The 14,294-nt window shown below is 51.3% G+C and overlaps 1 protein-coding gene across 4 annotated transcripts; it reads right to left on the reverse strand.

The window, feature by feature from the left end:
* Positions 1 to 1,274: 1,274 nt before the first annotated feature.
* GLYCTK (glycerate kinase) lies at positions 1,275 to 6,753 on the reverse strand. Of its 4 annotated transcripts, none has more exons than XM_017862452.1 (5): positions 6,507 to 6,753; positions 3,855 to 4,270; positions 3,464 to 3,615; positions 2,660 to 2,835; positions 1,275 to 2,320 (listed from the first exon to the last, which is right to left on the reverse strand). In XM_017862452.1, the coding sequence occupies exons 2-5, from the start codon at positions 4,229 to 4,231 to the stop codon at positions 1,454 to 1,456; spliced, it is 1,572 nt and encodes a 523-aa protein (XP_017717941.1). In that variant the 5' UTR covers positions 4,232 to 4,270; positions 6,507 to 6,753; the 3' UTR covers positions 1,275 to 1,453. The 4 variants fall into 4 exon arrangements, with proteins under 4 accessions (XP_017717941.1, XP_017717939.1, XP_017717940.1 ...); XM_017862450.1 differs by having other exon boundaries at positions 6,472 to 6,753; XM_017862451.1 differs by lacking the exon at positions 6,507 to 6,753 and adding an exon at positions 6,468 to 6,486.
* Between the last annotated feature and the right edge of the window lie 7,541 nt (positions 6,754 to 14,294).

Genomic DNA, 14,294 nt, shown 5'->3' on the forward strand with positions numbered 1-14,294 from the left:
TAAACCTCCCTGGTCCCCAGAGCCCACTTACCATGTTCACCTCCCTCCCAATCCCCAGCCTGCCATGTGTGAGCCAGGCCCCCAGGTCATGAACCATCTGCAAGCTAGGCTGTCCAGAGCCCAGGTAGGGAAGGGAAACCCTTCCCAGGGGAAAGTCCCGCCAGCCCCAGCCCAGGGCCCCTCAACACCCTCAGGGAGGGGGGGAGGGCTGGGGTGGAAGAAGTGCCTGTAAGAGCAGCCCCAGGCCTCGCTGTTCTCTATGGCTTTTTATTCCTATGTGATTCTACTGCTCACTCATATAGGGATTGGAGCCGTGGCGCACGGCGGGGACAGCCAGCGGAGGGCTCTGACACTGAGCAAGGGGGCCCAAAGGGAGGCAGGACAGTGGCACCTCCCTCTCTCAACCCAGGCTGCTGGCCAGGCCAAGGCAGCCGTTCCTCTATTCCCACTTGCCTCTTCTCCTGTCAGCGGTCATGGGAAGGGGTGTGGGCCACTGGACCTCATCACTGGCTGGACCCACCATCCCAGTGCTGAGACCCCCACTGAAGGGCTGACATCAGGGTCTGGACTTGGTCCCCAGAGGAGTGGCTGAAGGAACTGGGGATGTTCAGCCTAGGACAAGGGCTGTCACAAGGAAACAGCACTGGGGAGTGGGACAAACTTCAGCTCAACCAGAAGTGCAGTATGTGGCTAACGGCTGTCCAAAGACAGAAGGGACATCCATCTAATGAGGCCTATAAGCTGAGGCTGGAGAGGCCATGGTGACAGTGCCATGGTGGAGTCATGGTTGGGTGGGTGGCTGGTCACCACAGACTGCAGTCTTTAGGCCTGTCCTCCCTGGGGTCTCTGCTCACACACAGCCAATCTCTCAGGAGCCAGGCTCAACCCTCACACACTCCAGAGAGACAGGCACAGGCACAGGCACCCATTATGTGAGGCACATCCTGCATGTACTCAGTCCAGCAGAGGGGCATTAAGAGTCCTGCCAGGCCCTGGCACTGCGGCTGCAGCCATACCACACTCCCCTCCCAGCGGCTCCCCAGTGAGGCCTCACTCTGAGGGAAGGTGCACAGAGAACCCATGTCATGGTCCTATTTATTTTCAGACGTTCTCGCTTCACAGAAAGAAACAGGGTGAGGGGCTCAAGAGAGAGGCTGCCCAAGGGAGAAGCACAGGAACACTGAACTGGCCAAGGGGCTTGTCCTTGTCCTCAGGGGTACCTGTTGCCATGCAGAAAGTAGGGGTAGTGGGGAGGCCCCATCTGCTAGTCTGGCTGGAAGGGAACAGACATAGAGCAGAGGCCCTGAGTGGGAGGTGACAGCTAACCAAACAGCCAAGGCCAAGGAGAGGAGGGGCCCTAAGGCTTAGTGAAGCCCTGAGGACCAACCTTGCTCTGCCATCTGACCTTGCCCTTGTAGAACTCCTCTGAACTCTCAAAATGTGACCTATGCCATCACCGAGGCCGCAGGAACAAGAGGTGGGTGTCCATGACATTGGTACCTGTCATCCCTGTGTGCAGCAGGTGTGCCCCACCCTGGAGGCGGCAGAAAAAGGTATGTGAGTCATTGTGGGCTAGGAAGGTGGCCATGTCCAGGCCCTCAGCTGCAGCCTGGCTGGCAAGCTCAGGTGTGACCCAGGCCCCAGCAGCCTCCGTGGGCCCATCCTGCCCATCAGTGCCACCGCTCAAAAACAGCACATCTATTTGCCCCAGCGGCCACCTTCTCAACTCTGCTCCAACACGCAGGGCCAGTTCCTGGTTCCGGCCACCCCTGCCAGAGCCCTGCAGCTGCACTGTGGGCTCGCCACCAGCCAGCAGGCAGACTGGGCCCCTTCCCCGTGCCATGGTCTCCAGAGCCTCCTCCAGCTGCAGGTCTGGGATCTGAAGGTCAGCTGCCAGCTCATGGAGCTGTGCATCTTCCTCCACAGAAGCCCCAGCCATGGATGGGGTGAGGCGGGTTCTAGCCACATGGGCCAGCAGCCCGTAGAACTGGGCCATACTTTTTACATCACCCTGCATGGCTGCACTCAGCACCACAGCCTGGTAGCCCAGTGCCTCAGCCTGCCGCTGGGCCTCAGCTAGCGCCAGCACATTGGAGCCAATGATCACATTCAGGACATGGCCACAGGAGTGTGGCCCATGGGGGTCAGAGTCGGCCCGAGACAGCACAGTCTTCACGGAACGTGGCAGGGCTGCACGGAGGCCGTAGCGATTGACGATATGCAGGCAATCTTGCACACTGTGGGAACTGGCCACAGTGGGGCCGCTGGCAATCACTTCCACAGGGTCCCCCACCACATCTGACAGGATGAGGCTCACCACCTAGGGAAGGGCCACCACACAAGGCTCAGGCCCACTTCCTCCTCCCCTCAGAGCCCATAAGGACAAACTGCTTCTTGGGTATCCACACACCCTTCCCCCAACTCAGTGCATTTCCTTACCCATGGTTAACTCCTCTCACGTGGGCTTGCAAAACACCTGGTCATGCAGGCATCTCCTCCCCATCTCTGGCACCCCTCCCATGATGTCACCCAGTCAGCCCCATAGTCTTTCACACCATGCCCCTGCCAATCTGTATGCTGTTCTAGGCTTTCACATCCCTGGCACATGTGGGCCTGGCTCCACCAACCCAAGGCTGCCTGGGGAAGAAGTGACTCATACTTGCGCAGGGTAGGCGGCCTGAGCCAGCCCCCCACCCTTGAGCTGGGACAGGGCCTTTCGAATGGTGTTCAACTCCTGGATGGTGGCTCCACGGGCTGCCAGCAGTCTGGTGAGTGTCTGCTTCTCCTCCAGTGTGACAGGTGGGATGGGGGCAGGCAGCAGAGCTGACCCCCCACCTGCAGAGACAATGAGGGTATCAGGCAGAGGGACTATCCCAAAGCAGGGAACCAGGCGAGCAGGGTGACAAGTCCACATTAGAAAAGGGGGGTTGGAAAGGTGGGGTTAGGGTGCCCCCGTGTGGATATGCAATATGTATACAGTCACCACATCCTGGCCACTGGAGGTTGTCCCCTGCCTTGGGGTACCCCAGGTCCCAGGAGGCACTGGAAGAACTAATTACTTAAGAGACTAGAACAGGAGGCAGGGTAGGGGGGCACACAATGGAATATTAAGGAGAAGACTCCTTGAGGTCTGAGACCCTAGCCCCAGGTGACATCAGTACAGACAACAGCAACAGCAGTGACATTTTCCAAGGACTCTATGGATGTGCCAGGCCCTGCATTAGGTGCTCCCCGTGCACCCTCTCACTGACACCCAAAAGGTCAGTTCAGGGGGAGGACTCCACAGCTCAGGGGAGGCCAGACGACTAGTTCAAGGCAACCCAGGAGTCACCATCCAGGCTCCTCACCACCTCCCTTGCTCCTAACTTCACCCTGTGACCCTGGGGGCTCAGATCTGATTTCTCAAAGACCTGATATTTGGTGCACCCCCCACCAACTGTCTTGGGCCAATGTGGTACTAAACCTGAGATCAGCACGAGCAGCAGGTCATCAGCTGTGAGTCCCTCAGCCAGTTGCCGGATGGCCAGCGCAGCTCGCAGTGCGTCGCGGTCTGGGAGGTTGTCCTCCGCACCCTCGAATACCTGGACATGGCTATGTGGCTTCAGCAGCATCTCCCTAGGGAGGGAAAGGTCAGCGTGCAAGAGATGGGGTAGGCTCCTTTCCTCCCACCTGATCTCTCAACTTTACACGTGAGGGGGCGTGAACGAAGATGCCCACTGACACACATCCTGGGGCCAGGCCAGACCCAGGAGAAAAGTGAAGCAGGTGGGGAGAGGAGGCCTGATTCAGCCTGGGTCTGGGCCCAGGTTTCCCTCCACATAGACAGCGGGAGGCAGCCCCCCATGGCTCCTTACTGCTTGCCGGCGCGCTCCATAGCAGCACGGATCCCCTTAGGAATGCTGATCACGCCCTGCACAAGATGCTGGCCCAGTAGTTCCTCAGCTGCAGCTGCCATGCCCATCACAGCCTTGCCAAAGCCCACCAGGTAGACGTTTTGCCTCAGCTGAAAGCTCCGGTCCCTCACCTTCAGCTGTCTGCCACCAGGGTCCAAGGATAGTGCCCGGTGCAGCATGGGGCCCGGCAGCACTGCACCCACAGCACTGTCAAACAGCTGCCGGGCCTGCTCTGCCAAGGCCATGCTGCTGGCCAGCCGGGCCACTGAGCCCCACCAGAGGAGTGGATGCAAGGGGGCTCGGGCCAAGTGGGGCAGGACCTGCAGGGCTGCAGCCATGCCTCACTGCTCTCAGCACTGCCTGGCACCCATGGCTGCCTAGAGGGAAAAAGCACAACTGAGGCCCTTGCAAGGCAAAAGACAGGAGGTCCCCCACGGCCACCCCTCTGAGGGCTCAGGGCCAGTGGACCCCACAGCTGCTGCTACAAGAAGGAGCCATCTGATAGCCCCAGGAGACTTTCTGAAACCCACAGCTGCAGGATCTCACTCATCCTTGGAGATGAGCCCTGCCACCCAGCCATGTCCTCCTCTTCTGCAGACCACATGCCGGCCCTCTGGATACTCTGCCTCAAGTCCAAAGTTCCTATTAGCTGGGCCCTCCTCCTAGGTCATCCCTTTGGCTGTGAGTTAATCATTGACAGAGGGAGTAATTTCTACCAGTAGGCTGCCATCCCACCCCTTTTCCACCGCCTGCACTTCTGAGCTCTTACCCAGGGGCAACGCCCCTTTCTGGCACTCCTTCCTTGCCTCTTTACTACCTCTGCTGCCAGGAGTTTGTTGATTGTCCCACCAACTGACCCCGAGCCCACTGACCTCCAGCCTACTCTACTTCGTTATCTCATGAGGCTGGGATTAGGAGGCTGGGAAGTCAGGGTCTATAGGAGGCTGCAGGATTATCAGGTCAAGCCCAGAGCATATCCTCAGGCAAGCAATCTGAGGAATCCCAGTATTCAGGCCAGTTCAGCCAGAGGTTTAGTTTCAAATCAGGAGTGAGGGCAAAGTCTGGCTCATGGTGGAACCTTAGGAAAGTCCCCAGGCACCATGTGAGGCCATGCGCCATGAAGCCCAATTGCAGGATAAAAAAGGATGCCCTTCTACCCACATAGCTGGCCAGACCCAACCCTGCCAAGAACACCCCTTCTGGTTCCAAGATAACAAAAACAAGTCCTAGATCACACCACCCACAGTGGTGAGAGTCCAAGGGCTGAGGTAGGCAAAGGCCAGGCTCCCATAACTGAGCCCAGATAGCCATTTTCCCCACTGGGCAGAGTAAAAGCTAAAGAAGGCTTGGGGTGAAGGTCAGGAGGCTGTAGAGAGATATAGGAACAACAAAGACCCAAAGAGCTCATCTGTACTACATATGTACTATTGCATCTACTTTAATAAATGCCTACCATAAATGCTGCAAGCTGACTTCATCAGCAAGTATGGACTGAGCAGGGTAAGGAGGCTGGGAATTGAGCTTCCAGCTGTATCTACTACAGGTTTTCTGAGTGGTTGGGACACATCCATTTCTCTCACTGGGCCTCATTCACAAAATGAGACACAAGGTGAGATTAACACTACACTCTCCCCTTAACACCCTCAGGCTCTCTGATACTGTCCACTGCACCACAGATCTCAAACACTGGTTTACCCCACACCCAAATGTGGTGGTTACTTCTAGACTCTGACCATTTTGTCTGCCTAGTTCTCAGCTCTCCCATAAGAAAAGACAGCCATGCCTGACTTTTGTTGTGAAAGGGAACACAGAGGGCATCGTCATGGGGATTCCAAAAATGGGTCCAGTTATGGCCAGGGGGACCCCTGGAGCTTGCCCATTAGGCTTGGAGCTAAAAGCATCTTAGCAGCTAAGACAGCCTGTCTTTAGAGCCTGGGTAAAATCTGTATCTATTTCCCAGATGGACAAGAGCCTAGAAGATCCCAGTCTTGCCACTGTATATGAGCAGAGGACGGGGGACGCTCAATGCCAAGGCTGCCAGAGAAAATACAGGACGTCCTGTTAAATTTGAATTTCAGATAAACAAGTAATTTTTAAAGTATAAATAAGTGCATACAATGTTTAGGACTTAACAATTATTCGTCGTTTATCTTAACTCAAATTTAACTGGGCGGCCGGCCGCAGTGGCTCACGCCTGTAATCCCAGTACTTTGGAAGGCTGAGGCGGGCGCATCACCTGAGGTCAGGAATTCCAGACCAGCCTGACCAACATGGTAAAACCCCGTCTCTACCAAAAATACAAAAATTAGCCAGGTGTGGTGGGCGCCTGTAATCCCAGCTACTCAGGAGACTGAGGCACGCGCATCATTTGAACCGGGGAGGCGGAGGTTGCAGTGAGCCGAGATTGCGCCACCGCACTCCAGCCTGGGTGACAGAGTGAGACTCTGTCTCAAAAAAAAAAATTAACTGGACGCTTTGCATTTTTATTTGCTAAGTCCTCCAATTCTATCCAAGACATGGTCTCTCCGAAACTCCGGGAGGCTCCAAAACAAAACACGGAAGCAGGAAGACTACCGGCCTTGACTCCTCCCCGCTATTAAAGTGAGCTGGCACCATTTCCGGTTTCCCGCAGTCAGCAGGGGGCTGGAAGTGACGTCATCCTCAGGTAGGGCCTTCGCGAGGCAAATGGCTGCCGTGTAATGCCCGGTGATGCGAGAAAGAAGGGCCTGCTGCCACCAAGACCCGTCGTCGCCCAGCCCAGGGATTGCTTCTGAAGGTCATGCGCGCCCTGCCGGCGCCGACTTATCAGCCCACAGCTCCGGGCCGCAGCGCCCAGCACTGGAGACCGGAAGTAGTCGCGGGTAGGCGGAGCGGAATCCGGAAGTGTGGGTGGGTGGAGCGGCGCAGGCGGGTGCAAGCGCTGGCTGAAGCTGGGGTCTGGAAAGGGAGAGTTTGGGATATTGACTCCTTGCTGGCCACCAACAGACCTGGAAGGAGTCACCTTCAGTCCTCATTTTCTTAATCTCTACATTGAGGGTAATAATCCCCGCCTCACCGATTGCAGATTTTTTTTTGAAACGAGGGTCTCTGTCGCTCAGACTGGAGTGCAGAGGCGCGGTCTCGGCCCAATGCAACCTCCGCCTCCCGGATTCAAGCGATTCTCATGCCTCAGCCTCCCGAATAGCTGGGATTACAGGCATGTGCCACCACGCCGGGCTAATTTTTGTATTTTTTAGTAGAGACCGGCTTTCGCCATGTTGGCCTCTCTGGTCTCGAACGCCTAACCTCAATCGATCCACCCACCTCAGCCTCCCAAAGTGATGGGATTACACACTTGAGCCGCCACGCCCGGCCTCTCCCTTCCTTTATCTTGTACGATCAGTCAGCAGATACACCCTGAAGACTGGGCTGAGCAAACGAACTGAGAATCACTACTTCCCCACAACTAACCCCTTCTGGAGCCAGATTAAGTAATTCCCGCTCCTCTCCATGGTTTTTATTCCACAACTTATTACTGTTCTCCCCTCTCCCACCATGGGCCACCAAATACAGCTCTGGCTTAGCAAGAGTTCCATTCCGCGATCCTCAAGCACATAAGCTTCATGTAAAAGCGAATGACTCTGGACCTTCCTCACTGTCCCTGCTCTCATGCTGGGCCCACCCTGAGCTGGCTGGATGCCTTCCCACATTCATAAGATGAGTCCTCATCAGACTCCAAAAACACAAAACAATTCACTGTTTTTACTGATGTTTTCTTATGGAGATAGAGGAGAGAGTTGCATCACAAATCACACACTTGATTTCCTAACAATTTTATTGAAACATGTTTCTTGGCAGGGCCCAGCGTTTCACGCCTGTAATACCAACACTTGGGGGGGCCAAGGTGGGCGGATCGCTTGAGCCTAGAAATCCGAGACCAGCCTGAGAACATGGCAAAACTCTTAATCTCTACAAAAAAAAAAAAAAAAAAGAGCCGGGTGTGGTGGCATGCTCCTGTAGTCCCAGCTACTCGGGAGGCTGAGGTGGGAGGATCACCTGAGCATGGGAGGTAGAGGCTACAGTGAACCTTGATCACGCCACTGCACTCCAGCCCGGTCCCCTGTCTCAAAAAAAACCAATCAACGAACAAAAACACATTTCTTTCTCCTATTTTTGAGGTGGTGTCTTGCTCTGTCACCCAGGCTGGAGTGCAATGGCACAATCTTGGCTCACTGTCACTGCACTCCAGCCTGGGCACGATCTCGGCTCACTGCAACCTCCGTCTCCCAGATTCAAGTGATTCTCCTGCCTTAGCCTCCCAAATAGCTGGGACTACAGGCACCCGCCACCACACCCTGCTAATTTTTGTATTTTCAGTAGAGACGGGGTTTCACCATGTTGGCCAGGCTGGTCTCGAACTCCTGACCTTGTGATCCACCCACCTTGGCCTCCCAAAGTGCTAGGATTACAGGTGTATAAACAATTACAGGCACCCGGCCTATATAAACAATCTTCACCTTTCCCCACGCTGGGGAACACTAATTGCCACTGCTTGGTGTCTATGTTTCCCTGATGGCTGCCCTCACACTTTATGCTTGAATAAATTCTTTTAACTGGATCTTGAACCTTTTGACGATTTTAAGTTGACATTAGAAATATGTTTTTGGGCCAGGCGCAGTGGCTCATGCCTGCAATCTCAGTACTTTGAGAGGTTGAGGCAAGTGGGATCATTTGAGGTCAGGAGTTGGAGACCAGTCTGACCAATATGGTGAAACCCCATCTCTACTGAAAATACAAAAATTAGCTGGGCATGGGCCAGGCGCAGTGGCTCACACCTGTAATCCTACCACTCTGGGAGGCTAAGGCGGGTGTATCACCTGAGGTCAGGAGTTTAAGACCAGCCTGGTCAACATAGCGAAACTCCATCTCTACTAAAAATACAAAAATTAGCCAGGCATGGTGGTGTATGCCTGTAATTCCAGCTACTGGGGGCGCTGAGGCTGGGAGTCTGAGGCAGGAGGATGGCTTGAACCTGGGAGGGTGCAGTGAACCGAGATTGTGCCACTGCACTCCAGCCTGGGTGACTCCGTCACCAAAAAAAAAAAAAAAAAAAAAGGATTGTTTATATAGGCAAAAACGGGTGCTGACCAGAATTACGTTTTCCAAAAAAAGGCTAACATAAATATAAGATTTGATTGGTTACCATTTATTATACTCGAAGGAGTTTGTTTAATATTCTATTGTAAAGAGACAACAATCACAAGGGTCTCTATCTCCCACATCATCTAGTCTAAGTTTGAATGAAGAATAGGGAGCCTGGTTAATGTATAACATTTCAATACAAAGGTCAGGAAGCAGCAGTCATGGATCAAAGAAGAAAAAAAAAAAAAAAAAAAGCAATGCCTGCTCAGTTTCCAAGGTTTAACTTTTCTCCTTCACATTATAAATTGAGAATGTCCTGAAATTTTCTTTTCTTTTCACACCCCCTACCTGCACCCTTTGGCAGTTGCTACATCTCTCTGTAGGTCTCCAAACCATGCTGTGCTCTTGTCATGAACCTTTCCCCTCCCCGGCCCCCACTTTCAGCTCTCTCCCTGGATTTTCTTTTCATATATATATATATATACTTTTTTTTTTTTTTTTTTTTTTTTTTTTTTTTTTTTAGACAGGGTCTCACTCTGTCACCCAGGTTGGAGTTCAGTGGCATGATCTTGGATCATTGCAACCTCCACCTCCCAGGCTCAAGTGATCCTCCCACCTCAGTCTCCCAAGTAGCTGGGACCACAGGCATGCACCACCACACCCAGCTAATTTTTTGTATTTTTTGTAGAGAGGTGGTTTTGCCATGTTGCCCAGGCTGGTCTCAAACTTCTGAGCTTAAGCCATCCGCCTGCCTCTGTCTCCCAAATTGCTGGGATTACAGGCGTGACCCACCACACCCATCCTTCTCCCTGGATTTTTCCTTTTAAAATATGAGACTGTGTATTCCTTCTCCTAAATGATTTCCCACCACATCATCAAAACAAAGGCATCCTCAGGTGGAATTGCCCTCTTTAATGTGGGAGAGGTTGTAAATACTGTAAATTTTATTGTTTTTCCTTGGTTATAGTCGGCTGTCTTCATCCATCCATTCATTTATTCCTTCCTCAGACATAATTCAAGAATTTCCTGAGTGCTTTCTGTGTGGGCCAAATGCTGTAGCTGCTGGGATAGGTAAGAAGTGGTACTTTTAATTTTAATTTTTTTTTTTTTGAGAGACAAAGTCTCGCACTGTGGACCAGGCTGGAGGACAGTGGTGATTACAGCTCACTGTATCCTCAACCTCCTGGGTTGTAGCGATCCTCCTGCCTCAGCCTCTCAAGTAGCTGGGACTACAGGTGCACACCACCATGCCTGGCTAATTTTTTGTAGAGACAGGGTCTTGCTTTGTCGCCCAAGCTGGTCTCAAACTCATGGACTCAAGCAGTTCTCCTGCCCCAGCCTCTGAAAGTGCTGGGACTATAGGCGTGAGCCACTGTGCCCAGCCTGGACTTGCAGGGTTGCTCCGTGGGAGGGAAGGTCAGCTGTGTTGGAGGCAGGGTAGAGTGGAACTGTGTCCTATGTAAGGGCTCTAAAACACCTTAAAGCTGGGAGGCCGAGACGGGCAGATCACTTGAGGTCAGGAGTTCGAGACCAGCCTGGCCAACACGGCAAAATCCCATTTCTACTAAAAATACAAAAAAAAAAAAATAGCCGGACGTGGTGTCATGCACCTGTCATCTCAGCTACTCGGGAGGCTGAGGTGGGAGAGTTGCTTGAACCCAGGAGGTGGAGGTTGCAGTGAGCCGAGATCACACCACTGCACTCCAGCCTGGGCCACAAAGTGAGACTCTGTCTTAAAAAATAAATAAATAAATAAAATAGGCTGGGCGCAGTGGCTCACACCTGTAATCCCAGCACTTCGGGAGGCTTAGGCAGGCAGATCATGAGGTCAGGAGATCGAGACTATCCTGGCTAACACGGTGAAACCCCGTCTCTACTAAAAATACAAAAAAATTAGCCGAGCGTAGTGGCGGGCGCCTGTAGTCCCAGCTAATGGGGGACTGAGGCAGGAGAATAGCATGAACCCGGGGGGGCGGAGCTTGCAGTGAGCGGAGATCGCGCCACTGCACTCCAGCCTGGGCGACAGAGCGAGACTCCCTCTCAAAAAGTAAATAAATAAATAAATGAAAACACCTTAAAGCTATTTTTCTTGGAAGGAGGAGTTGGGGAGAGTAAAACAGCACCAGGAAGCAGTTCAGCTATGACTAGGCAAGTCACTGATGAGAGGCCACTAAAGCTGTGTATGTTGGATTATTTGGGAAAGTTTTAAGGCTTTGGAAACAGTGCTGTAGTTTTAGAGACAGAGGCCTTGGCCCTGAGACTCTAGGCAGGTCCTCCTGGCTCTGAGCAGTCAAAGCTTATCTGGGAAGATTCCATCCTTTCCTTCCAGACTAAGAAGGCATTGTTTACTAACAGTGGTCTTTGTTAAATGTGAATGATTGCTTGTCCTTTGCCCTGGAAACAGAACACAAGCTTTCCAGTGCTGAAGCAGAGTGTGAATCCAGACTTTAGGGCTTACTGGCTAAGTGACCCTGAGAAAGTTAACCTTTCAGAACTTCAGAGTCTTCATCACAATATATTTCCTGTGCATGTAGAGACTCACTGTTGTTGCTGTACTAGTCCTGGGTTGAGCCAGCTTCATGGGTGTGACCTGTGCAGTCAGAAGGACGCTGCACTTGGTTTAATAGTCTGTTGCTGCCATCTTGAGATTCTTAGCAATTTTTTAACAAGGGGCCCCACAAATTGGGTAGTTGTCCTGCTGCCAGGGAAAGATACCCTCTTTTTATCCAGGCCCCTTGGTCAGAGTCTCAGGACCTCTCTGAGGAATTCCAGTAAAAGTGGACATACATTAGTAACTACATTTATTATTTCTAGTAATATTCACGTATATCCCACATGATTTTCCATGCACACACTTATATTTTCTCTAAATAAAAATGGCTTACTTCATCCTTGTAATATTTATTTTCTTTTTTTTCTTTTCTTTTGTTTTGAGACAGAGTCTCACTCTGTCGCCCAGGCTAGAATGCGATCTCAGCTCTGCAACCTCTGCCTCCCGGGTTCAAGCAATTCTCCTGCCTCAGCCTCCCGAGTAGCTGGGACTACAGGCGCATACCACCATGCTTGGCTAATTTTTGTATTTTTTGGTGGAGACGTGGTTTCACCATGTTGCCCAAGCTGGTCTTGAACTCCTGACCTCAAGTGATTCACCCACCTTGGCCTCCCAGAGTGCTGGGATTACAGGGGTGAGCCACTGTGCCTGGCCCTTATCTGAGGAATTTAGAAGGGAGCAAAGACCACCTGGTGACCATCCAACAGGCCATCCAGAGGGAAAACTCCTTATCTGGGGAAATTAGAAGTAATTAAACTTCCCGAGTATCTAAAGTGGGGATCTGGTTCCACGCCTCTTTCAACTTTTATAAGTAACTAAAATTTCTAGGCATCTCTGTAATGCCATGCTGAAACTCATTTTACAACCCTAAGCTCCTGCCTGAAGGTCCATAAATGCGCCTAAGGAAGATCCACCAAGGCCCTCAGTCCTCTCGCTGGGGTGCCCCGCTGCACTCTTCTGCAGCCTTCTTTCTTTCTAAGAAATGTTCCTTTTTCAAACCTATACTGTTGTCATTAAATTCCTTTTGCCAACCTGTGAGGCGACCACTTCCCGGTGCTGGAGCTCAGACACCTCACCAGGCATTTTGTGTTCCAGTGTTCTGCTTTTCATCTTTGGCAATTAAGCGCATGCACACACACACACACACACACACGCAACTGTCCCAAAGAAGAGAGTCATCTGATTCCACTTATTGCAAGGGCTGTGTAGGCTCATACACACACGCGCGCGCAACTGTCCCAAAGAAGAGAATCACCTGATTCTAGTTATTCCAAGGGTTATGTGAGAAGTTAGTCTATCTCTAGAGAAGCCCTGCTGCTGGGCACTGGAGCTCAGAAATTTATCTCAAAGAATTAGAATTCATAAGGAGCGCTCTGTTTTGGAAATAGGATATATTTTTTAGGACAGTTTCCATTTTCAATTGTGTAGCATGAAACAGAAAAATTTAATACATGGGCCAGTCAAGTATCTGGAATCCTTTGGATAAATTAATTTATTCAATTAATCCATACTGAGCTCTGGCTGGGCTCTGACAAAATGGGAAGCAAAATTACTTTACAACCATATAATAGAATACTATGTAGCCATTCAAAATGATTGTATCGGTATTTATTGACCTGGAATATGTTCATAGTATGGGTAAAGTTATAAACAATAGATCATGAACCCATTAAAAATATATTTCAGGGACTAGCTGGGTATGGTGGCTCACGCCTGTAATCCCAGCACTTTGGGAGGCTGAGGCAGGCAGATCACCTGAGGTCAGGAGTTCAAGACCAGCCAGGCCAACATGATAAAACCTCATCTGTACTAAAAATATAAAAATTAGCTGGGCATGGTGGCGGGCACCAATAGAAGGCTGAGGCAGGAGAATCACTTGAACCCACGAGGTGAAGGTTACAGTGAGCTGAGAGCATGCCACTGCAGTCTAGCCTGGGTGACAGAGCAGAAAAAATAAATAAATAAATAAGTAAATGAAAAACTCAGAAAGGTTCTACATGAAAATGGTAAATTTTATGTTATATATATTTCACTATAATAAAAGACTGTAACAGTGGCTATCTCTGGATCCCATGTTTTTATTATTTGTATTTTTTTAGTTTTTTTGCAATGAATATGTGACAAGTAAAATGACTACAAATAAAAGGAAATATAAAAAATTAAGTCTGATGCTCTTTTAAAGGCCATCTGATTCACTCCTGACTGCAGCTTTCTCTCCATCTATCCATCCAGATCTGGAGCCGGCTTTCTGGGTCACTTTTTAAAGTCCATCTTTTTTTTTTTTTGAGACGGAGTCTTGCTCTGTTGCCCAGTGCAGTGGTGTGATCTCGGCTTGCTACAACCTCCGCCTCCTGGGTTCAAGCAATTCTCCTGCCTCAGCCTCCCAAGGAGCTGGGATTACAGGTGCCCACCACTGTGCCCAGCAAATTTTTGTATTTTTAGTAGAGACAGGGTTTCAAGATTTTGGCCAGGCTGGTTTCGAACTCCCAACCTTGTGATCCACCCACCTCGGCCCCCCAAAGTGCCACCGCACCTGGCCTAAAGTCCATCCTTTAAGGCAACTATGCTGTTGGGCTGGAAGCCAGGAGAGTCCCACTATAATAGGGCAGGGAGCCAGGCTAGGAATTGGAAACAGTAAGAATGTGAAACACACGGCCGGGCGCGGTGGCTCAAGCCTGTAATCCCAGCACTTTGGGAGGCCGAGACGGGCGGATCACCAGGTCAGGAGA

Source organism: Rhinopithecus bieti, unplaced genomic scaffold, assembly GCF_001698545.2.
Source record: "Rhinopithecus bieti isolate Rb0 unplaced genomic scaffold, ASM169854v2 scaffold_64314, whole genome shotgun sequence".
Lineage (NCBI taxonomy): Eukaryota > Metazoa > Chordata > Mammalia > Primates > Cercopithecidae > Rhinopithecus > Rhinopithecus bieti.

Coding starts and splice junctions, on each gene's coding strand:
- GLYCTK (XM_017862452.1), bottom strand. CDS start 4,231: ATGGCTGCAGCCCTGCAGGTCCTGCCCCACTTGGCCCGAGCCCCCTTG. Junction 3,616..3,854: donor ATGGAGCGCGCCGGCAAGCA/GTAAGGAGCCAT, acceptor TTCCCTCCCTAG/GGAGATGCTGCTGAAGCCAC. Junction 2,836..3,463: donor GCTGCTCGTGCTGATCTCAG/GTTTAGTACCAC, acceptor TTGTCTCTGCAG/GTGGGGGGTCAGCTCTGCTG.